The 26,092-nt window shown below is 39.7% G+C and overlaps 1 protein-coding gene across 1 annotated transcript in view; it reads right to left on the reverse strand.

Annotated features, from left to right (window-relative positions):
• The window catches only part of GUCY1A1 (guanylate cyclase 1 soluble subunit alpha 1), a 35,256-nt gene extending 9,988 nt beyond the window's left edge, over positions 1–25,268 (reverse strand). Inside the window, exons 1-4 of the mRNA XM_053403029.1 lie at positions 25,064–25,268; positions 6,639–6,993; positions 2,982–3,043; positions 1,954–2,012 (exon numbers count right to left, since the gene is read on the reverse strand). Of these exons, the coding sequence (XP_053259004.1) occupies positions 1,954–2,012; positions 2,982–3,043; positions 6,639–6,881 (364 nt within the window). The 5' untranslated portion in view covers positions 6,882–6,993; positions 25,064–25,268. The remainder of the gene's footprint in view (positions 1–1,953; positions 2,013–2,981; positions 3,044–6,638; positions 6,994–25,063) is intronic.
• Positions 25,269–26,092: the final 824 nt, after the last annotated feature.

The following is a 26,092-nucleotide window of genomic DNA, read 5'->3' on the forward strand; positions in this document are numbered from 1 at the left end:
TATGACAAGGTAAAAATCCATAAAAGTTTCAAAAACCATATTGTTAGGAAAGCATTATACAATGTTTGGATTCGTTATAAAGATCTGTTGGAAAATAAAACCCCTAGGTGGTTGTCACCAATGGAGGCTAAGGAAGTTAAAAAACTTAATATGGAATCTAAATGGCCAAAATATTGGGAAATTATAGAACAAGAAGGTGGAAATGTGAAATTACAGAGTTATGAGAAACTGAAGTCTAAAGTAAGAGATTGGCTTCATTATTATCAGATAAATGAAGTTTTTAAACAGGACAGGAAAATCGGTTTCCAGGTGGAAAAGTCAAAGTTAGAAACAGAACTGTTAGAACCCAATACTAAAAATTTGTCAAGAATGTACAATCTGCTGCTGAAATGGAATACACAGGATGAAACGGTTAAATCAGCTATGATTAAATGGGCACAGGACATTGGTCATGACATTATGTTTGCTGACTGGGAACAGTTATGGACCACCGGTATAAAGTTTACGGCATGTAATGCCTTAAGAGAGAATATTATGAAAATGATTTATAGGTGGTACATGACCCCAGTCAAGCTTGCAAAAATTTATCATTTGCCCAATAACAATTGCTGGAAATGTAATGAAACTGAAGGTACTTTCTATCACCTTTCCACGTCTATTTGTTTTGAGCAAAAAATTGGTAACCATTTCTAGTGGAGGACAATGAATAAGAGTCCTTCCAAATGGACAAAAAAGACATGGATTAGAGTTTACTAAAATCTAAGAGCTGAACTAAGCATTTGGTAGCAAACATGGATTTTGGAGTCTGAGGTGGCACTTGTCCACTGGAAAGCAACACATGTGGTATGCGTGCAAGTTCTAGAGGAGAAATGCCCAAATGTTCATGTATCACCTCATGACAGAGAGATGACATTGCAGAGGAGGTGTGTACAGTGGTACCTTGGGTTACAGATGCTTCAGGTTACAGACGCTTCAGGTTACAGACTCCGCTAACCCAGAAATAGTACCTTGGGTTAAGAACTTTGCTTCAGGATGAGAACAGAAATCATGCAGTGGTGGCACGGCGGCAGTGGGAGGCCCCATTAGCTAAAATGGTACCTCAGGTTAAGAACAGTTTCAGGTTAAGAACGGACCACCAGAACGAATTAAGTTCTTAACCAGAGGTACCACTGTACTCTAATACTAATGAGGAAGGAGTGTGCAGCTACCCATCCAAAAAAGCAAAATAACAAAGCAAAAGGGATCACCAAATGACTTGGGGAGGAAGGGAGATTTCTTTATATTTAATCCCTTTAAGTATTATGGGGCTGCTTGAGAGAGTGCTCTCCTTCTAAAGCAGGGATGGAGAATCTATGACTCTCCAGATGTTGCTGGACTCCAGTTCCCATCAGTTCCAGGGCAGGGATGATGAGAGTTGGAGTTTAAGAATACATTGAAAGCCATAGGTTTCCCATTCCTGAGCTATATAATTTTTTAAAAAAAATTAAAATGAAGCTTGTTTTTAAAGGCACATATACTCACTATTGCAACAGATGTGCTTGTTTGTAATAGACACAAAGCACTTAGTATCACAATAAAGCAGAAAGGATAACATTTTCTCAGCAACCAAGTAGTTTGAGTGAATGCCTAGAAAATATAAATCCTCTGCAACACAAATATTTTCTTAAACTAAGCAACAATTGCACTAGAAAATATCTGCTCGTATTGTCAACCTCCCACAGTAGCCAAAGCCAGGTTGAATCAACACCATATAATGAAGACTGCACTGTAAGCCCTGAAAGTAATTTATTATCTCCTACTGTGTCCTCAAAATATGAACTGCATCAACATGATCCCTCACTATTGCTGGTCACAAATGTGAGTGGTGTGTGCAGAACTTATTCCACTTCAAATGTTTAATAAGCATCAACTAATTGCATTAAGTGGAATTGCTTGCCATAGATATCTCATTACCTGATGCATTTGCATGGTCAGTGATTAGCTTTTCAAAGTCTTCTCTTTCCTCAGAATTCCTATAAATGATGCAAAACAGAATTTTAAAAACTACCTAATCCACAGTAAAAATTAATTTTCAGGTAATAAAACCTGAAAAAAATAAAACAACAGATAAGCAACCCAATTCACAAAGTTAATTTGAGAAAACTTTAGATTCCCATTTACTCAAAAATTAAGTTACTCTTTCTTATCTGCTAACTAAGCAATTTTGCAGAAAAACAATTAAGCAAGCCAATGCTTTTGTGTCTCTTCCTCATACAACCTATTCTGTTCCTACACAACCACTAGCAAAAGAACTAGCACCTTTCTGTATCTTCACCACCACCGCCAAGTAACTGGAAGCAAATCCTACACTTGAATATCAGTAGGAGTCACAGCTATGTTAGCTTAAAATCATAGTGCCACAGTGTTCAAGTTCTACAAACTCAAGTTATTAAGAAAGGAATCTTAGCTTCCAGGAGTGGCAGGATCAGAGACTAGGCAAGACTGCTATGAAATTTTGCCTCCTAGTCCAATCCCTGCTTTGACTTGAATTTTCATTATAAAGATTCATGACTCCTATGCAACCCACCTCCCTTTCTTAGGGGAAATATATAGCTGAATATATTTTTAAATAAAAGTAAAAGTCAGCTACTTTTTAAAGCTATTAGTTCTCATGCCTAAGGACAACTTTGCAACTCCCATTTGTAGGAACAGGCAAACACAAAATGTCTTCGCAATAGAGAGAGGAAAACTCTAAAGGGAATACTGCTCAAAATTCAGTCTTGGTACAATGACATAATGATAAAAGTTTCCAGTGTCTTAATGTTGAATTATTGTTTGATACCTTAATACTTAAGACTGTGTTTGGCATTTATGGTACCTGATTTCACTAACATAGGGGTTTGTTATATAATCTGTGCAGTCGTTACCGTAAATGGGATCCAACTTCCTATTTGGTTTTTGCACTTGTTATTGGTTGCAAAAAGTTAACTTATTTAACTTACCTGATTTCTTTTATTTTATTATTTGCTAGCGTCCTCTGAAATGCAAGATATAACCTTTCATACTGAAAGGAGAAAAGTCATATTAATTCAAATGTCAAGTTTAAGCATTTCATATATTAGAGTTTCATATTAGAATGAGCTGCAAACCTTATACTAAAGGTAGAATGCAATTCTATCCAAAATTAGAACACACCTATTTGTAGATCATTGGAGTCCCCAACTTGTCCTGTCTACATTATGGTGTAGTGTAATGTAACTGATGTTTTCAGATGACCAGCATTCTGTGTCAAAGCACCTGCCCCTAGACTAGATATGGATCAGGGAGATCACATTGTAAGTTCCCATACTAACACAACAAGCAACTGTGGGCCCGTATCACTGTTATGGAAATTTACTACCCAGCCCATTCCATTGATAAGATGCCCAGCTACAGATGTTGCTCTCCAAATACTGCGTCCATATTCACATGCCACTGTGGACAAATGAAGATGCAGTGTGCTCATATCCATTGGATACACTTCATTACTCCTTGGCCCTTCCAACTCAGTGATTAATCATGGAGTGCTCTGATGAACACACATAGTTTCCCATTTGTATGTGCCTGTCCATTTATTTCAAGGAAGGAAGGTGATCTGTGTCTGTATTGACTCAGTTCATTGAAATGAAGGATAGATGTCACATATGAAAATGGAATACATGGAAGCTTTCAGGACTGAAGTATTTCTTTGACAGAAAGATAATGCTGCAATTCCCTTCAGTTAACACATAATGAAGTTTGGTCAACTGTATCTCAGGACTTATATATGTATCAGAATGCCCAAATTATACAATAATAGAGTTGGAGGGGACTGTGTAAGTCGCCTAGTCCAATGCCCTGCTCAGTGCAGGAAATCCCCAATAGAAGATTGAACTATTTATCTATTTAGACTCCTAATATGAGAGTCAGTATATATGAGCATATTGTGAAAATGACAGGATTTCCAAGCTTGGGCACATAATGTTTTATTGTCTTTCATTAACCTTGTTGTGTGACACACAGAACTTTGTAGACAGCAGTTTTATGGGAGGAAGAATGGAAGTATGTCCATGCTGCCTCAAGAAAAAACTACACTGGTAATGAAGGCTGTGTTCTACATTTGAAATAAAAAGAACAACTGAACGAATGTTATACCTTATTAAAACAAGATGTAATTAATATTTATATCTAAACAGAAACAATATGTGCAGCGCTTTCCAACTCCTTATTTGAGTCTGGACTTACAATCTTCTTAAAAAACAAACCAACCAACGAATTAAGAAACAAACAAAGCCCCACATGAATTTGCTAGTATCTTGAATCTCATCAAATGCTATTTTGGGCCACACTATACACTCCCCATGATATTTGCACACAACCTTTCACTGACGTCAATGGAAGCAGCATGTGTTGATCCAAGGCACGATAGTCACCTTCTCAGTTTTTTGAGTTTTCCATGTGGAAACTGCGTACATCCAGTGACGAGAGATAGTAACTTTTAAACAAATCTAAGACCATCTAAGGCAGGGGAAAGAAAGCTGGTCACAATCTACTGGGAGATCTCTGGATGCTTTGCAGTAGATCAACAAGGGTTTCTGCCTCAGTTATTTAATGACAGCAACAACTAAATGACTCCCTCTCTCTAATTTAGGATGCTGAAATAAACAAAGCTTGCTGGTAAATCCAGCAAGCCTGAAATCTCCCCGCCCCAGTTTTTATAGATAGGCATATTCCCCCCCCCACACACACACACATATAATGCAGTCAATGCGCGTGCAACAATCTGCACCTTTGAAAGCAATGTTGGGACATTTTCTCAGTCAGCGTACCAGTTCAACGAACTGCAAACCAAGTCTAGAGGCAACAATGAAGGTTCTATGGTTATATCTAAATCCTATCATTTCAGAATATACATTAACATTATGTTACATTAAATATAACAAAATGAGATGTCTCTTTTAGTATATATTTTACAGCACAATCCTATATATGTCTATTTAGAAATAGGTCTTATTGAGTTTACACTCAGGTAAATGAGCTTAAGCTTAAGTACCCTTAATTAAAAGACAGCAGCATGAATATTATACCTTACTCCTGGTAGGCAGCATACTTTGCACGTGGAAGACAACTTGCCCAATTGCTTTTTAAAGAACCGCATACAGTGGTGCAATGAAAAATATCTATGCTTCAGTGAATCCAAAAAAATGATGATATTTGGGATAGACTGCATTGAAACAGATGAACCATTAGTCTGACTCAATGTTGGGAGGCTACTTGTCTCACTAAGGAATGCTTTTAGACATTGCTGCATTGCCCACTAAAATTGCTTCTTGTCACACTCTCCCATGGATTTATAGACTGTTTTTGAGTTACGGGTGCCTTTCCTACAACTACAATGGGGAGAAGACTAAAAAAACAGACATTCCGTAAAAAGCAGGAGCCGAGATGTGTAATAAACAGCATGTAAAGATTTGGCATCCAATTAGCAAAATTGCCCTTGCCCTTAATAGTATATTGGATTTCTGGTCAGAAGGTTTGTGGTTATAATCCATAAGTTTTCATTTCCCCCTTTCCAGTTTCCACAGCTATTATTGTTATTGTTGTTGTTGTTGTTGTTGTTGTTGTTGTTGTTGTTGTTGTTATTGACCAGCAATCCTCTATCAACACTATGTCATCATTCCTTCTACAGTGCTCAGTAGATGAGATGACAGACACCACCCCCTTTGTGCTCAGTGCAAGTCACACTTATCTGCACATCAATTTTTCAATATTGTACCAATTTATATGTAGGTTGCTCCAACTGTTTTCCATTATTAGGTGGTTTCCAGTAGTTCTTTTCCATGCACCTTTTCCAGCTCTACAATATCTTTTGTTTTTTGAGATGTGGTCTAAAACATAACTTGGTGGTTGGCTGTGATAACGGGATTGCAATCCTGGGTTTTTCATTTGTTACCACAGCTGCTTCCCCATGGCTTCCTATTTTGTCATCAAAACATTAGGAAGCCAAGTGCAGCAGGCCAGTTGCAAAGATCCTTCATCTTACCTCTTCCTTACAGGATATGTTTGGTTGGGAAAGACCTATGTGATTGCGCCCACTCACATGGTTCCGAACTTTCACATGTTAGTATGCCAGAATGGCAATGAGTTCCAGAAAGCATCTCTCTCATCAATGCTGCAACAAATTCACTGCTATAATAAATTAAGGTGCCCTGACATGGAATAAATCTGAGTAAACCTGCTCCAACTAGATGTTGCCATGGTTCATCTGGCACAAAGTATTATCCACCCTTACTTCACATAGGTTGCTAACCTCTTTAAATTTTGCTAAGTAACTGCTAAATCAATGTGTGAGTAAACATTTTGTATTTGAGTTGCTTTTAATCATCCTTCTTTTCCTTTCCCTAAACACAGAAGGTGTAGTGAAATAAGATTAAATAAATGCAAAAGGTTTCAAACTACAGGATTAGGCATAATTAGAAATGAAAACAGAACCCAACGTCAAGAACAGAGTTTGAAAAGGAGCATTCATCAAGTGAAAATTGTCTTGCTTTTAAAATTATTGCTTAAAAGGCATTCCTCTAAAACCTCCCTTAGAATGGTCTTTTAGACTACTTTCATCAAAGCATCATAATAATTTATACCTCAGGAGAGATGAGTTTGCAGATGCTCTCAGCTAAAGTGTGCAGATACACTCGGCTCCTGCTGGTTTTCCTTTGTGGAAGGTTCCCGTGCGTAGTCTTTTCTCTGCAAATTGGCAAAGCCTTGGAACTATTTGGCACTTCTGCACATTCATCCTCATTTTCATCTGAAATCCCACTTTGAGTCAATAATGAAAAAGGGCACTCGCCAGTGATCTTCAGGTCTTTCAGTTTGGTACAGAACATACTGCACAAGTCTCTGTTCACCAAAGTTGTGAATTTCTCTAGTTTGGGCTGAACATGTCTGTTCTATTAACCGACAGCAGAAGATGGCAGGAACAACTGTAGCTTTATATCCCTACAACAGAAGATGAAACAGAAAAGAGAAGCACTGCATTTGTACATTTGCTGAATTTGGTTCAACTTCAGAAACATAAGCTTCCTTAATTCAGCAGGCTCTGGCTTTGCAACACACAAGCATGACTTCACAGTTGACCTAATGTTCAATTACTTCATACAACACAGAGCCAAATGGTAGATGTAATGTGTGAACTAGCCGCAAGAATACACCCAGTCCAGTACTTTGAAAGGTTAGGACAATTGCACAAAGAATTAAAAATCCACAAACCCACCTTCAGCACCATATACTTCAAAATGGCATTTATGTCAAAAGGTAGAGGGATTGCCATTTACTCTGATTCTATTTTTAAGAATTTGTTTTCATGGGGAAAACAACTCTGGAGCAAAAAAAGGAGGGTCACTTGGACATGGAGCTTTAAAGTGCAGCCACGCCTGGAAAGAGCAGAGGAAAGGCACGTGTGGATAAGCCCCAAAGGAAAACTACATTCACTCGTGTATCTTTCAAGGATTCAGTTCAGTATCACTTGTCTTTTCAGTACAAAAAAAGGAGGGGAAGGTTAGATATAAGAAATATGGGCTTCCAGTATACCACTGAGAATTAGGTCCTCTTATTCTCCTCTGGTGGATGCATATTATTCCAAAAGAAATTCACCTGGAGTCAGCTGGATAAATTATAGCTTCTCCAAATTAATTGGCACAATCCTAGCAGACCTTCACTGACCATAAAGACACTTCCAGACTTTGTGTTCTTTTGTGAGTGAGTGACAGTGTGCCTGGCATGCCCAATGGGGACAGTACCAACCTCTGCAATGATCGCTGCTGGGGGGCGAATTAACTAGCAGCATCAACTAGCACAGCCATTATGGTGCAATTACAGGGAGTAATGGCACTAAGGGCTCAGCTACACAGCTGCAAATAAAATGTTTTAAATGTGTTGCAAAGTGCAATATACAAATGTATATTGGATGGCAAGAGTGAGCTATGAAAATTTAATGTATTTTTCAAAACATTTTTTAAAAAGGCACTTTCACAGAGGTTTTTTTATATATGTGTAGATTCCACCTCTGTAACTAAAATAAGATAATATGAGTAAAGATTGGTATCTTATTTGTTGCTGCAGGCTGAAGAGCAATATTTGTCTAGTCCTATGTACCTTATGTACAGAAAATTTGGAACGTCTCCAGATCAAAAACAAAAATAACCTCCTCTATTTATGAATATAACTACTTCAATACCCTGTAAGGTAATGTACAAAACCTAACTCCCTACTTTTCTTTCACATGTTTTGGCAGTTTTGGCAGTTTTGGCACATTATTCTGAAAATAATGTGTAAAACAGATGCTAAGTACTAGCAACTACGAGCTTGGATTCTTCCATTGCTATCACTTTGCAATCATCTGGATGCATCAAAGTTTGGCTAGAACATGATAACATTTCTCATGATCTAAATGTTAATGTGGTAGAATCATATAATTGTAGAATTGCAAGGGACCACAAGGGTCATCTAGTCCAACCCACTGCAATGCACGGACATATTTGAAAAATTATAAAGGACATTATACATAGGACTGTATCCAGTGCAACAGTAAGTTAAAGTCACGTAGTGCTGGCAGAACATTGTGGTGCAAGAGAAAACACAAGTGCATGACCTAAGATGGTTCAACAAAAATCTGCTGTTGAGTAAGAAGCTTCTGCTAGTGCAATTCCTAGGTGGAATATTTTGTTGTGAAACTTTGCCCATCCATTAGCACAAGAACTCTTGCACTAGCCACTGGAGAATGATAGATATGACCCATACTACTTTGCTATGTATTAGTCAAACCATCACTGCAAGTGTGATCCACTCAATTTTACTCATTCCCAACCTACGCAAGAGATTTTAGATTGATTTGTGCAAGGCGCAGCAAAACACATTATCACTGATATGTGTAGATTGTCTTCTGTCGTCTTTAAAGTGTGCTTTGTCATAGAGGCAGACATATACAGTACAGCACTGGATATACAAATAGTTTATTTTTGCAAAAGAAGCCAGTGTAGTTGTTTGGTTATATCATCATTATGTCTCCCAACCAATCTGATTACAGTATTAACAAAGCAAAAGTACAGCCAGCCAGGTTGGCGAAAGATCTATTCATACTGAGAATATACATAAGCAAACAGAATCGCACACAACCCTCAAAAAGCACAAACTGACAAGTACTTAGATTATATAAACAAGTTGGCTTAACTTTACATGCCAGAAGAGAATATGGAGTGTGCACTCCATATGAGCTTGATATTATGTGCAAGATCCATTTGAGAGGGTGGGATAGAGTATAAGAGGCTATGCATGATTTAAATAAAGATCAAAACTCAACAAACTGAAGCACATTGTGTGTCCAAGATAAACACATTTATTTATTCTTTACTGAACTGGTTTCCACTCCACCCCCCTCATTTTTGCACCCAGTGTTATAAGAGAAATAAACAATAATGGACTCAGATAAACAGGACAGTGATAGAACCATAGAAATGTAGAAGAATTTGGTCTATTTCCTCTATCAAGATGATCCTCTGAACTCAACACTCCAGAAGAGATTCACTCAACTTATCTAGGTTTCAGCCTGCCACAAGGAAAGAGCAAGAACAAGTAAGGGCAAAAGAAGCCATATTTGTCACATAGCTACTTTCTTTAGCCTTAACTCCACCTCAATCAAACTGAATCTCTGTTGAGTACCAAGCTACCTTGCTTGCTGCTTGGAGAAAACAAGCATCTTCTCACCAAACCCAACTTGCATTGTCTATGTATCACAGATCAAAACTTACTCATTGTCTGACAAAAGGAAGTTGGCTGGTACACTGAGGTTATTATTATTTCAAAGGAGTTCTCAAAGGGTTACTTTCCATTGCCAAGTAACTGGGAAATATTCCTGGAACAAGGAGGCAGAATCAAACTATTTTGATCTATCTGGGCAACAAGTATTACAAAAATAGTTCTGAAGCCATTAGCTTTATTATTAAGATGTGTAAAAGAAAGATTTATTTGGCCTTCTTTGAAAACCATGGCTGAAGTCATTACAGCCCATAGCAAATAATTTCAGCTGGGTATGCATTGCATTCTAGGTAAACTGAGTATAAGTAAAACACAGCAGTTCACGGGGGAAACTGCAATATTTACATCTATTGCTATGTTCTATGCAGTGTTCTTTTTATTTAAGTTATGAAAATCAAGCTCCTGTAAAGTGTCAGCAAAACCTAGTCAAGAAAGGCAGCATATAGAAATGGCAGGAGATTTCAGAAGGTATGAAAAAATAATTGCCATTCTTCTACGTGTAAATATCTACACAAACAAGTATTCTGCACAGATAGAAATGTGGTCATACATGTAGGATTATAATAAACTAAGTTATATTCAGAATGGACTTAAATAGCAAGTCAATGGATTTCAAGGGATGAACACTACCCATAAAACAGGCATCAGACCTTAAATGCCAGGGATACTGGAGGGTTCAAGCCTTCCTTACTTCTCAGTAGGCACAAAACAAAGAAATGTTAACTTAATAGCTGCTTAAATAGCTGTTCTTTTATTAGTAAGGCAGTAGAGTTCTTAAAATGCTATACAGTTGCATCGGAAAACACCCAAAGAAAGAAAGTATTCACAGGCAAAACATGGTACAGTGTAACAAAGGAAGCAAAATTACTGAACCATTTGGAGGATAGTGAAGTATGGTGTTGGTAACTTAAAAACAATTAAGGGCTGCTTCCAAGTTAATATTTTGCAAGCCTGCAGGGGCAGGGGAGCTAAACTGAAACAAGAGTATAAAAACAAACAAAAAAAGAGTATCAAAGCTCTACATACATAGTTATCTCTTGTGCATGCATAACATCTGTTTGTATCACTGCCTGTTCATAAATCAGACCATTATGTTTACTCCACATAAAGCAACTAAATATAGAAACAATGTCCTCATCGAAGGCTCAGTGCGATGGTGAGACTGCCCAATAGGTCCATCCTTTCTCCCATGCTAATGTTACTACCACATGGTGTGGTAGAAACTTTCTAAAAAACAGACAGGAACAGAATATGAACAGATATCACAAGTAAAACATGAAATTAAGGAGCTCTTTAGAATTCATTTTGATTCTGACACCACAATGCATGCAATAATTTTTTGAATGGAAGAATATCTTAAGACTATTTTTCAATGTTTATCAAATTCAAGACTAATCTGTAATACTAAAATTCACACACAAAGCCTCTCCCATACCTTATTGATCTTTTGTACTTACTTCTTATTTTTATAATATAGATTAGTCATGTTCTGGAGGCACTTATTTAATTATGTATTAGGCAGAAAGTTAATTTCCAGAAATCTGGAGTCTGGGCTAACATGATTATAAATGTCTGAAGACTGCTGTGTGGAGACAAGTCTTAAGGAATCATGACAGGAACATAAACTTTACGTATATCTAGTTTTTCATTTAAAACTGCAAATGCACCTGTTAGCAAGAGGACCTCTGGTGAGGCAGGACGAACAAGGGAAGGGGGGCTTTATAAATGGGTGTTGGAGATGGGAGATACAGGTACCTGTGCCCGCTCCCCTTGCTGCTGAACCACAACTCCCATCATCCCTGGCCATTGGCCCTACTGGCTGTGGCTGATGGGAGCTGGAGTCGAAGAGCAACAGGAGCTCCCCATCTATGGTGTAAAGTGTAAAATATCATTGCTCTCACTTCCTATGTCACATTGGCTATTTGAAGCAAAGATCCTCTGCCCCAGCAGTGCCCACCCAGACACCCTTCTCCTAAAAGGCTGGAACAGGTTTCATATACCAACCAATGGGGAGGTGCATCCCACTAATTTAACTGCATCAGATGCCTGCTTTTGCTCATCTCTCCTGCTTATGCAGACTTCAGTCTTTCACATCAAAATCTGGGTGGAACAAACCAGATAATTGTTATTGCTGTGATTTGGGGAGGTTGGGGGTTAGTCTGTACAATGCCAGAGTCCCTTCTAATTTGGGGCATCCTGGATCCAGCAAGGGCTAAAATCTAATGGGAGGATTCAATTGTTGGAAGTAGCCAGACCAGCTTCTTGATGCGTTAATGGGCTTAAGCATGGTAGTTAGTATAATAATGGAAATGGCTTTGTGCCAATGGGTGGGCCCCCTCCTCCCTCACCTGGTTGATAGTGAGAAGCACAATAGGTAGTGTGTGAGGAAGCTGGGCTAGAAGCAGGCAGAAGCTAGAGAGTGAGGGCAATGCTTGATTTGTGCATGCCTCCAAAGTTGTGGCTATGGGAGAAGCTAGACCTTCTGGGGGTTTTAATGCTGTAATCCCCTCCATTTTAGGCTCAGGTTGTATATATGTAGAAATAAACCATATACTGAAAGGACACCACAGTATATCTGCTCTGCCTCATTCCAAGGAAACTGAACCCTGGGTAAACTCCTGGAACCCCCTGAAATCTCGCACCACTCAGAGATTGGGGTGGCATATTATCATTCTTGAAATGCCTAGTAAATCTAGCTTTTGGTATGCATTACTTCTGGGGATTTGGATTATTTCCTAGGCAGGAACACAATTTGAGATGCACTGGGGTGGGGAGAGGAGATGAATGATACACCACACATGTCTAAGCCTTGATGTTTTCTTTTCAACTAGAGCCAAAACATGGTGAATTCTTTTTAAAGAACTTATTTTCTATTATTATTATTTTTTCTGAAATAAAAGAACCCAATTTTCTTGGAGCGTTCAGTGACTTTGGAGAAGTCAATGTGTTATGGAAAAACAGCATCACTATAACATGTTTTGATAATTCACACACCCATCCCACACCCCACACTGGGCACAGATTCTTTAAACTTTGTTTGCAGCAGAGAATTAAATCCTACATAGCAAGTGATGCATCAAGCTGACAACAGGAGCAGATTCCAAAGCGACAAGACACTGTCACTAAAGTAGCAAAGCTGGAGCTAAGATATGAGAGCTGTTATTATTTGACTTAGAATGTCAAATGTTTCCCACCGCCTATCCAGTTACTGCTGAAATGAAATTATGGAAATACATTATAAATACACACATTTTGCCTCACACATTTTTCTTTTAATATGTGAACAACAGTCAGCTAGAGAACATAGAATGGAGCAACCAACAGAACGATTCTATAGGAACCTGCACACACCACTTAAAGGTTTGTCCCATTTTAGCAGCTGAAACTTGCAATGTAATGAAGTCAGTATTGTACATAATACTTCTGGCCTATTAGCAAATATGTTATTCATAGACTGAATTTACTATCCAAAGTATGGCTTATTGGTTACAGCAGAATGTGGAGTTTATTTAAAGAAAATGAGTCCAAATAACACGTGACTGCAGGAGATCTTTGATTAAACCTCCCAATATTTTCGTTTTCAGTTCAAGGCAGCCACAGGCAGCTCTAAATTAGTTCAGAGCTGTGGCACAAAGGAAGGAGTCAGCACCAAAACTGCTGGACTGCCCCTCCCACAGGGCCATTGATCCAACTCAAATCAAAGCACCCCATGGCTATTTTTAATTAAAAACTAAAAGTGAGAACCAGTCACAAATCTCCCACATCCCATGTAGTTTAGCTTCTGTGTCATTAGGAATAAAGTACCTTAAGATTATGCTTGTGAATGCATTGGTCTCAAAATAACTGAGTTTGAAGTTTAGAGTGGTCCCTGGGAACAAGTGAATTAATATTCATTAACTGCCATGCTTGCTCTGTGACATTAATATTCATATTCATTTGTAATCCATAACAAGTTATACAATGTATTTTAGCCCCCTTCATTGTTCAACAGCTAGGATGTTGACTTGTATCAACCACAATGGGCAAAAACAATAGGGTGTCCATATGCTCTCCTTTGCAGAGGACAGTCCTTTGTTTGAAGGAATCCTCTAGTTGGTGAGCTGTCTGGTTTTAAAAATAAAGACCCATAAGAAGGGAGAGCAGGGACCTTGAAGTTGCCCATCAAAAGCAGCTCCTGGACAGCAGATTGAGCAAGCACACAGATCACCTGTCCAGTCTTTCTCAATATATTGTACGTCTATTAAAATTTTAGTAATCAATTCTACATTTGTATCTGTACATATGAATTAGTGGAAGCAAATTTTACACAAATCAGCGTCCTCTTTTGTGGAGATGTGTTAATAAGCAAACTGTTGTTGCAGGTTGCCAATTAGTTTCCGGGCTATATTCCAGCTGACTGTACTTACATGTCCTAGGGCAGAGGTACAAGAAAAACTCCCCTTCTCTTTTGTTTTTTGTCCACATTGTTATGAAATTTTTATATCCCACCTGCCACCTTAACCAGGGCTCTGTTTCAAAATTCGACAGCACAGGTGAAACCATTTTAAAGATCTTGCTACTTGTCACTATCAATTTTGCAACCCCAAATACCTCCCTCAGTTGAGTTTAAAAGGCTGGCAATGACCTGTTTGTATTATCTGGATATTTTAAACAATTACTGTTGCATTCCTATGCACAATTTCCTGAGAGTAAGGACCACAGAATTCAGCAATATTTACTTCTGAGGAGATATGTATATGATTGCAGTGTTCAGTGTGTAAAACTATAATGAGGCTTTGATTCTTCTTGATACTCTTTTCCTTTTATAAACCATCAAAGGGCAGCATACAGATTTTAGAAATGAATGAAATTAATTGCATTAGTGTGTTTATAGTTACACTGCATTGCTTTTCAAGCACTAAATATACAACTGAGCACAATTCACATCTCAGTGTAGATAAAAGGTGAAGTATTTTGATTTACAATTATTTGCTCTTACTCATTTCAACAGAAAAAAATCATTTTCTTAGACCCAAGGAATCTGCTCAAGTTCCTTGCAAATTATTGTTTAGAAGCAGAGCCTAACAATCCAATATTGGAAGCTTCTGCACTAGAACTAATAGGAAGAAGAACAAGGATCCTAAAACTTGTGCAATTTCACAATCTACACTTTGAAGGGAATTGAACACAAACTTCAGTTTAGCACAGTACAGCTGCCAGCAGCCACCATCATTGTCGCAGTCTCCCATTCCAACGTAGAAGAACCTCGTTGTATGCACCCTGGGCTGTGGTTCAGTAAAGCACATGCCTTGCATGCGCAAAAGTCATGTTCAGTTCCTAGCATCTCCAGTTAAAAAGGATCTTGGGTAGCAGAGATGAGAAAGACCTTTCCCAGACACCCTAGAGCACCACTACTAATCAGTGGAGAGGATAATGGGCTAGATGGATCAATAGTATAAAAAAGCAGCTTTTTACAAGCCATTTTGTCTCACTAGAGCTGCCGGTGTCATACAGGCTGTGCCAGACACAGAATACAGTTTTAGCTTTTATGGAGAAGGTCAGTGTTTGTTCCATAACAGGAAAGCAGATTTGCAGGATCAAAATAAATCCTCTCCAATCTAAACAACTGTTACATCCCTTTAAAAAAGATAACCATGCAGAACAATTTTCCAATATATACTCAGTTTTCTTACTTTTCTAACACAAAAGCATGTTGTTACACCCATATAGTTCCAGTGCTTTGGGGATCCCAACAGGTATTCCCTTCCATATGATTAATCCATTGTATACAGTTTGTACTTTATAGTAGCTCCTTCCTTTCTTTTTTCATTCAGTCCACTTTGCTGTCTTTTTCCCTACTTAATATTTTATTAAGTTTACACACACACACACACACACACACTATGCACTCACTGTGAACAACAATGCATACACAAAACTGAACATCCTTCTTCGCATCCCCATTTTCCTCTGTACAGTTTTCATATACTAGAGGTTGTAAGCAGTACTTATGGAAATATAAAGCCACGATCGACATCTTGCCTAACTCCCTCATCTATCTTTGTTATGTCTTTTGCATTATAAAGCACTTTCTTTCCCCCCACCACCCCAGCCAAGACTTGTGGGGGGAAAGGATCTCACCAGACTGAACTACATTGCACTGGACCGACTGATGCTAAATGTGTCTGTTTGAAACATATATTTAGCAACCCCTTTTACTCCTGAAGGGCATATTAACTATATTAATCATCTCTAGGTCACTGGAAGCCTTTGGCTTGGAAAGAGATTATTTAATTACTATTTGCTTTGTCTAGGCCTCTAGACAATCAATGTGCTTTTGACTCAGTGCAAGCATTAACTCTTTTATAACCCTTCCTTGAGCTCAAAATGCTCCTGTTTACTGGGTACACATGAGCAGTCATTAACATTTTGGGTTTTTACTTGAGGTGATGAATTCGTGATGCCATGCCTTCTACACTGCCATGTAGATTTGCTCTTTTTAAAAAACAAAACCATCCTATTATTTCATAACATTGTCATACCACTTAAGAAGCTTGTGTGTGTACGTCTCATTGAACCAGCCATTCCACATGCACATAACAATGTAATACATTTGATAGTTTTCAAGATGCCACAAGACCGTTGTTTCTACTGCAGAAGTTTTACTCCTCTGAAAGCATAAATATTGTCCTATTCAGAATAATCATTTGACATATCACTCTTGAAAACTGTACCATTTCAAACTATATGCAGAGGGATTGCACATTTGAATACTGTACTCCTCAACAGTGGCGTAGCGTGGGGGGTGCAGGGGGGCCCGGCCGCACTGGGCGCAACATCTGGGGGTTAGGGTTAGGGGGCGCAAATCCACGGGTTAGGGGGCGCAAATCCACGGGTTAGGGGGCACAAATTACTTGCCTTGCCCCGGGTGCTGACAACCCACGCTACGCCACTGCTCCTCAATGTTATATTTATGTAAATGGTGGATGAAATCCATGTAGAAATCCTGACATAGTATCTGTGCTACTAGATTCATTTTGAGCAGTTTCGGTACACTAAGAAAAAAAGGGAAAGTACAGCATATTAACTGTTGGAACTCATCAGCATGCCAACTAGCATAAATTGCTTTGATTATAAAAAGTACTTTTAATTAACATTTTAATCAAATTCTAGTCTGTTTGGTCTCTACCTACTCCCCTTCCATGTCACAAACACACACACACACACACACACACACACACACACAGTGTAACCTTTCTGTTGGATTTTCTGGTGTGTTTTTTAGAATCTCACCCATCCTGTGATTTTTCTAATTTTTATATTTCTGTTTGTCATTCTAGAATAAACATGCAAAACATTACTGTAGTCAGTAGAGGCTGCTAACTCCCTTCAGCTTGATTTGGAACTAGGTCAGCAATTATAAGACTCACTGGATAGCTAAACTTTAAAAACTAGAGGAAAACCCCCAGACTCATCTTTTTCTAAGTTATCTAAAATGACCCTAACGTCACCTTGGCAAATTGTCTTAACATTTCACAGACCTTTAATTCACCTTTTTGACACCAAGCTCATCTCACACAAACAGATTCAAAGGATGATATCAAGGGATCAATGGAGAAGATCAAAACTTATGGAAAAGAAATTATCCAATTTCTGAATTTACCTAACCAAGCTCTAGGAAACTTCCCAGCCAAAGTAGTGCTTAACATGTGCAATCGTTTCCCCATTTTTCATCTGACACTGACACCAAAAAACATTCCTTCCATAAGCCACAGTATTTTTTTAAAATGAACTACATATATTAAATTTGTGGTTATATTTATGCTAAATATTTCTCATTAGTTATGTTTTTAGCTGTTCCTATTTTATCTGTAAGCTGAATTTAGCCCCTGTCAGGGTGGGGGTGGGGGAGGCAGGCGAATAAATAAATGTGAACAAGCTTCTCCAATTTATTTACTAACTTAGTAGCACTGGTCCATTAGTTACTTGAAATATTGTAATTCTCTTCCACAGAATGGTGACACAATTCACTGATACTGTGAAGCTTTTGGGTGATAAAGTTTGTGTTTTCATATTACACAATAGTGTTTCATGTTGCCCAATTTCCCAAGCCATAGAACATAGAACATGCCAGGGAATAGCCTTTCACAGGGTCAGTGTCCTTGTGAGGAAAGAGTCCTGGAGATTTGCACTGCTTTTGTATGCTCTGGTTATCTTCAAACAAACAAGTTATGTTGAATGGGAAGCAAGTATATAAACAGGCATCAATTGTCAAAAGCAACAGGACATCCCTAAGGCTTATACCAGTCAAGTCCAAAAACGTAGCAACTGTATCTCTCTTTGTCTAAATTCAAAAGTGTTTCTCTTTTCCCTTTCTTGGCACTACAGATGGAGAAGAATTTTGTTCAGGTCACATTTTTAAGCAAACTGACCTAATTTACACCTTCTGGACTAATGCACAGATCAGAATGTAATTATCTATTGGATTTCATGCTTCTCTGAAATAGCTAACATAGTTCTCAGCTTTAAAAATGCACCAAAATGCAAAAAGTATACATTTTTGTGATACAATATGTCAAGAAATGTGTACATTGAGCTAGAATAAGCATTTAAATATATATTTTATAAAGTATTATTAAGTGCATATCTAAATACATTTTTCTATGGACTTTAAAAAATGCAATTAATCCATGAATGGGGCAGAACAGACTCATGAATGAACACATGCAAAACTGACATGGACCAGATGTGCACTGATTTGTCCATCCCTACTTGGCGATAGATTCCCTGGGCATGGTGGGGGGCTCATCTCAAACCCCACCCTGAGAGGTATAGATATAACTAGCATTCCAAACATCTGGAAGAGCTAGCCTAGTTTAGTAAGGATCAGTAGTGACTGAGTATGTCCAAGCTTTGTAAAAGGTAGCATATTTATTGCAATGCTATTAACCTCCTTGAATTCATGGGAAAGGCAATAAAGACAAACAAACACAACTAACCTTTTTGTGAACTGTATTTCAAAGCATTTAGGGAGTGCTGTCTAAAGCATTTTAACAAACTGGGCAAATGGAAATTTCCATCCAAATTCTATCAATGCAATAAATTCATTATTGCAATATTTTTCTTGCATAATTATATAATTAATGTTATTTAAGCAATCACTTTCAAGTGGGCATGTCTGGGACCCTGGGCACTTTGAACAGAAGGAGCTAAGAAATGATACTTAGTCCCATTCATATATATATCTCCACCCACACATAAACAAACCAAATTATTCTCCAAGATTCTCCGTGTTACAAGTGACCTAATTACAATATGGGCTGGACTGTGCTCAAGGGATATAACAATACAAGTGACAAATCTGCTTTTCCAAAAACTGTTTATGTGTATTATCCCTGACTTTTTACATACGGAAATATAAAGCCATTATTCTCTTAACCTTTCATATACATATCCATGCCTATCCATGCTCCCCACTACTCTACTAAAATAAACATAAAGTGGAACTCAGATGAATTATATTGAACTCTTGTTGGTTTTAAAAGAGTTCAAAAAATTCAAAACTATTCTTTACTTAACTACTGTAATCCTCTACATGTTCTGCCTTCATACTTGCAGGAAGCTGTAAAAGTCCAGCTGTGACATCTTCAACAGATTTATTTCAATGCCCATTAAGTATGCATTTGAGGTGAGAAAATCCATAGTTGCACAAGAAAGAAAGAGTGGGGGAAACTCAGGTTACAAACATGGTTTCAGCTGCTGCCAAATGTGATTGCTGCAACAGAAGCACTTAGCAGCTGTAAACCCTGTGCAATGAAAGAGACCTCTACGACAACATCTGAGAAAGGTACATGGGCCTCCACTTTGATTTATTCTCTCTCTACACAGAAGGCAAGAAAGGTTATATCCATGAAATATGTTGCTCTTTTTTTTGGCAGAACGTTTTGCAAGATTGGTTCAGCCGATAGTTGGTTATGATTAGCTTGCTCCCTCAGGGACGCAGTCCTAAACATACTTCTCTGAAAGGAAAGGCACATTCCTAAAAGCCACAGCATTTTGGCTCCACGTGTGCTAGGATGGCTTCTCCCCTGCCCTGTATGTACAATGTGATATGTGGAATACATCCTGTCTATATACATAATGACACAAATATACTAGGCTCAAATTCCACCTATGCAACAGAAGGGAGTAGTTGCAGCATGTGGATGAGGCATATATTCTGTATCTTGTGTGTGCATGCATATATATATATATATATAGCATTGCAGGGAACATACACAAGACTGAGGCTCGTTCTACTTTATATGTGGAATCTAGCCATGTGTGGAGCCTACCTACTGGTGTGAATTGGCCCTAAGCCCCGGGGATTTCAGTGGGGTATGACTTCCAAGCAAACAAGTTTTTTTGCTTGGTGGGTTTTTCCAAACAATGCCCTCCAAAACATTATAAGGTTTAATAAACCCAGTTATCAACTTCGTTTCTCCATGATGGAGACTACATCTTATGGGGCCAAGGGAAAAGAAGGCAAGACAAATGAAAATAAAGAAATGCACCTATTGCTATTAAATAGCAATGTAACAAATGTTTGTGCCATAGGAGCCAGATTTGTGTACTTCATGGATTACCTCAAAGGAGTTCATATAGCTGATAAACTGATTAAAAAAAATTACTCAATATATTTCAAATAACTGCATTATACTCTAGTCTACTGCAATGTTAGCTTCACATTCAGTTGTCAGGGGCGGGGAAACACCAAAATAATTATCTGGCTATTATCAGTTAGTGACCTTTTCCACTTTGTTTCTTCTCCTTCCCAACTGTAGAGTGAAAGGAATCTTCTGACTGCTCTTCTATTTAGAGATAATGATCAGTTCAGCTGATTGGGGCATCTCTGCCTGCCTTTTATCTAGCAGCCTATCTGGTCTACTCATGATTGACAGAGTATAATAAAGCCTAATCTCAGTTTCAGAATCACAGCAATACACATAGGAGCAAGATTTCATTCCCTACCGTTTGATAAAAAAGTGAAAAAAAATTGACTGTTTCACTACTTTTTGATAGCAGTGAAAACAATATTTGACTTCTCCTTAATGGCATAAAAAGTATACCGGCCAATGTAACCATTTCAAACAAATATTAGTTTTATTATATAAGAAGCCATATTTTCCAGGAGCTGCCGCCTCTATCAGAGTTGTTGTCATCACCAACCTAGGAACTTCAATGTGAAGGCAGCACCTTCTGGTTTGTTCTTTTTAAATTTATTCATCCCAGTCCTCTGTATTTTCCACAAAATTACATTCATTTATCAAAGAAATGTATACGCTACCTTTTAAATAAACTGTCCCAAGATAATTAATTTTTTAAAATATACAAAATAATCCAATTACAAAACTATAATTACTACTGACAATTTTATGTCAACAACAGTTGAAAGATCCATTAGGTATTCAAAACTCACATCAGAACCCACAGGAGTGAATTCCACAGACAGATACTTGAATTTGCAACATTTCAGGTTTGATCTGTTTAATTATTCTAATCGAGTATCAACCAAAAGTGTAGTGGTGGTAGTTGTTCACTCAAAGGTCAGGCTGCATTTTGAGTGTGTTGATTTTATAACATTAAAAATGCAGAATTCACGATATTCTATGAACTCAGACAGTTGGAAGCATAACCATAAACCCTTTATCCCGACTGTCTGGATTTTAAAAACAAACCAAAATACATTGCAAGCTGTATTTTGCACATCCACATTTTTATTTTGGATCTGACATGAAAATCCACCAATAAATTATATACCTTGAAACTGATTATCTTAGTCGTCCATTAACGAAACTGTTGCCTTCCAAAAAGAATTATTGACAACAGCGTTAATTGTTGTAGTAGACACCTTTATCCTTAACCAGTGAGATGGTGAGCTAAACATTAAAACCTTCTTTTGTGACTCCATAAAGATGTATCATGAAATAATTCTCATTAACCTCACTTTCTATATTGTTCTGGTATTACACAACGTACTTTGAAAGATATTGTTCTTTCACCGTGCTTGTCTAAAGTTAGTAGAATAAAATACATGCAGTAGGTGGCCCAGACAACAAGACCCCCACTCTTGACCTCATTGATGTGGTCAAATGAAAACAGAGCAATATGTTTGGCACCAGCTTAGCTGCAGGAGTTGCTGGGAGGACCTCCATACACACTGCCCAGGCCTGTCACTAAGGTTTGACGTCCTCCCAGGAGGTGCAACCCATTGCCTCTTGAGACAGATGGATGCCAACAACAAGTAGGTGGTAAATTACAACCCATATGGAAGTATAATAAAGTCACAAAGTTTCTGGTGGTTTCTTAAAATTTATCAAATACATTCTGGCATAGGCTTTTGTGGACGAGAATCCATTTTTGTCAGATGCACCTGACAAAACAAGGACATAAAAACTTATGCCACAGTAAATACGTTAGGCTGAGCCTAAGTCCCCTTGAACTCAACGGGACTCACTTCTGTGTAGAGATGTGTGTAGAGCTGTGCTGTTAAGTCTTTAAAGTGCTACCTAAATTCCAACTACTCAATAATACAGTTAGATAATTAATAAAAACCATACTAATTTATTTGTTTTTTTACTCATATGCCAGTTGCATGTTTTCATACTGGATTAGAAAAGGGGCAAATTGGCTAAGAAACTAAGAAACTTTCAAGATTTTAAACAGTTCTTAATTTTAGCTTCACAACCATGAACACAAATGGCAGAAACAACAGCAGATTCAACAATGGAGCCTTTGACAAACATTAAAATGCTGTCCCCAAGTGCTCAATCATAAACCAGAAAAGTAATATATTTCTAACCTGTAGCGATTAATTCTACTTTAACTCTGCTTTCAATAGACATTGCCATACGATGCATGCGATAGCATCACACCAATAAGTCCAGTTGGTTTTAATGCACCAATTAGTCCAGTTGGTTTTAAAATAAGAACTTATTTTCTAAACTTGCTGGAAGTTATGTAGATGAGACCGAGGCAAAGAATTCATAAGGACAAGAAAGGAGAGTTAAAACTAGCAGCCTTTTGCCATATAGTCTACATCATGCTCAACATTGCAAGAGTTGGGATGGGGGGAGGATGTTTCTTTATAGAATATGAAGCAAGTATCAATAATTTAATGTCTGAAATCAGTCTGACTTGCACTCTAAGATGCACCCTGTGTAACTATATATTTTAGTGCTATCTCCAAGAAAGGTGGTAATGGTGAAGCAACTGGGTATTGGAATTTTGTTTTGTTTATTTTGCATACTCAGATACAATGGCCAAATAACCAGAAAAAAAACAGCCTTGGCCTGGTTTGTGCTTGATTCACAAAAATCTACAGATGAAATTTTCCACAGACCAGAGATAGCGTTGGTGCCAAAGCATGAAAACGAGCTAGTACATTTCCTTCTTTCTTCTCTAACGGGAATAAACGCCTTATTTTGGGTTGTGTCATTTCTGATGAATTTTTCCTGATCGTTTTGACACTATACCATGGTTTCATCTGCTGTTTTCCTCCTTGCTTCTGTTGACTACTGATTCTAGTTTTAGTTTCCTTATTTTAATTGATAACAAGATAGAGACAAAGTTTAAAAAAATCCTTCCAGTAGCACTTTAGAGACCAACTAAGTTTGTTATTGGTATGAGCTTTCGTGTGCATGAACACTTTTTTTTAATTTTGTTTCGACTATGGCAGACCAACACAGCTACATACCTGTAAGATAGAGACAGTGTGACATAAGTGGCTACAATGCTAAAGTTGGGGACATTCAGATCCAGCCATGGAGCACATGAAATGATTGATCCATTCTGCTTTCCTCCACACATTTTTTTTTGTTTTTAAAAAACATTTTATTTACAATTCTATCAATAGTGTGTCTTGCCTTCAAGGAGTTAAAACTTGTATATATGGTTCTACCCTTCCCTATCTTATCTTCACAATAACCCTGTGAGGTAGGCTGTGCCAAAAGACGTGATGACCCAAGGTCACTCAGTGAGTTTCATGGCTGAGTGGGGATTTTGGCCTTGATCTCAAAATGACAACTGTGAAGCTAAAAGGGGGCGAAGAAAATCGGACGCCATCCTGACCTTGGAAGAAAGGGGAGTTGTGATTTGGTTTGGTTTGGTTTTTAAATGCAACAGATCCTTGCAAACTGCTTTGAGAACCGTTACAGTTGTAAAGCGCCGAGCAAATCTTGTTACGAAACAATAACGAACAAATAACATTTAAAGAAGCAGCCATCCAGCCTATGCAAGTATTTGCACAGCATGCGAGCTGCTTTTTCGGGGCGCAGCTACGGTGGCCGCTGAGGAAGACTCTGGACAACTCTTGACTCGGCCCGAGGAAAGGCCGGCGCGGCCTCGGCAGCAACCTTCCCTCCAGCTCCTGACAGGGTGAGGGTGGAAGCAGCTCGCTCCGCCTTTTCCCACGAAGCTGCCCCGCTGCCACTGCCTGGAAGCCCGGAGCTCGTCCTGACCCCGCTGCCCTGACCCGGGACGCTTCGCCCTCTGCCGTGTTCCGGAGGCCGGAGCGTGGGAACCAGCCAGAGCGAGAGCCGGACGGGCGCGCCGAGGGGGGAAGGCGGGGCCCGCAGGCTCCCGCGGCGGCTCCGGTTACCTTCAGACCGCGCGAGCCTCTTGCCGGGCGCAGGACCTGCCTCGGCACCAGCAGGGCGGGAAAGGAGAGAGCTGCCCGTCGCGGCCCGTCTTTCCTCTGTGGAAAGGGTAGGGAGGTCCGGAGAGGAGTCCTGGCTGAGGAACCCGCTTTGCTATTGGCAGGACTTTGCGGAGCTTCCAAACCACCAACCGCGTGCGGAGGGGGGGGGCAGTGAAGGAATGGTGCGCATAGGAAGGTGAGGGAAACGGCAACAATACCCCTCGCTCCCCCCCATCACCTGCTTCAAGTGGACCATGCCCAGAGAAAGGCATTCGCGAACCAATTTAGGGCAGAAGAAGAAGGAAAGCGGTAGCGCGCGGTGAAGGTTGGGCTAGACCGAGGGAGCGGCGCAGGCACCGCTTGAGCAGGCGAAGAAGGGCGGGAGAGGGCCACACCCCGGCGCGCCAGGCAGCGCCAGCCCCTCCCCTCCGCGCCCTAGCGCTGTCCAGGGTCCCCATTTGCCCCGGCTGGCGGCGACGAGACGTCTTTCTCCTCGACGCCTCAGCGAGAGGTGGCCGCGCGCCGCCGACCCGAGCAGCCCCACCGCCGCGCGCTCGCTCCGTTGCCGCCTGCTTTGTGGCGCACGCTTCCTCCACTCACCCCGTCGCGCTGCTTCTCCCCTTTCGCTTCGCCCGGCGCTCGAGCGGCAGTCGGCGGCTCTTGCTGCTGCTTCTTCGGCGGCGGCGGTGCCTGAGGGGAAAGCGCCGCTCGCCTTCCCAGCTCGACAGCCTCTCCCCGGCGAACTCATGTTGGAAACGTGCGTTTGGACAGCTGGCTTCAGCCGCTTCTTCTGGCCCCTCCCCGGCCTCTCGCTCCAAGCGAGGAGGCGCTTTCTTGGGCGCCCAATCGGAAGAGCCGCCGCGGCAGGAGCGGAGCGGGGGGGGGGAGCAGAAGAAGCGACACAAAAGGAGGAAAGATAGCAAGGTGCGGGGGGGGGAGAGAAGAAAGAGCGAGGCACTCGTTAGGCGGCACATTTTAAGACTTCCCATCATCTTGGGTTCTACTGTGTTCAGTCGCCGATTACCGTAAATACAAACACGGATAGGTTCTTGGCTGCCACATAAAGCCTTTCCCCTTATTCTAAAATTGTTGGGAGTTAAACACCTTCACTATTCTAATTATTATTGCATTTCTATCCCATCTTTCCTCCAAGGAGCTCAAGGTGGCACCGCCTTTCTCATTTTATCCTTAGAACAACCCTGTGAGGTAGGTCGGGCTGAGAGTGAATGAGTGACTGAACCAAGGTCACACAGTGAGTTTGATGATTAAGCTGCATATGATTTGAACCCTGGTCCAGCACTCAAACCACTACACCACACTGCATCATATGTAGCTTGCCCCAAACAGATAAACATACCTGGATGCCACTGGGAACTCTTCTATTCCACCAGTCTGTGTTCCTCCCCGCCCCCAGCATCCACTATGTAATGAGAAGGCCAGCCCGGTTAATCCATCTCTTCAAGTTATATGGACCTTTCCAACTTGGCATCATGCCGGAAACTTGCTTCTGAGCCGAGAGTGGCCTGCCACAGCACTGTCAAATACTTGCAATAAAGACTATGCTCAGGAGAAGCAGAAGTGGAGATGCTTCTGGGGGCCTACAGATGAACAAGCTCCTGGGTGCTATAG

This window comes from Podarcis raffonei, chromosome 9 (assembly GCF_027172205.1).
Source record: "Podarcis raffonei isolate rPodRaf1 chromosome 9, rPodRaf1.pri, whole genome shotgun sequence".
NCBI lineage: Eukaryota > Metazoa > Chordata > Lepidosauria > Squamata > Lacertidae > Podarcis > Podarcis raffonei.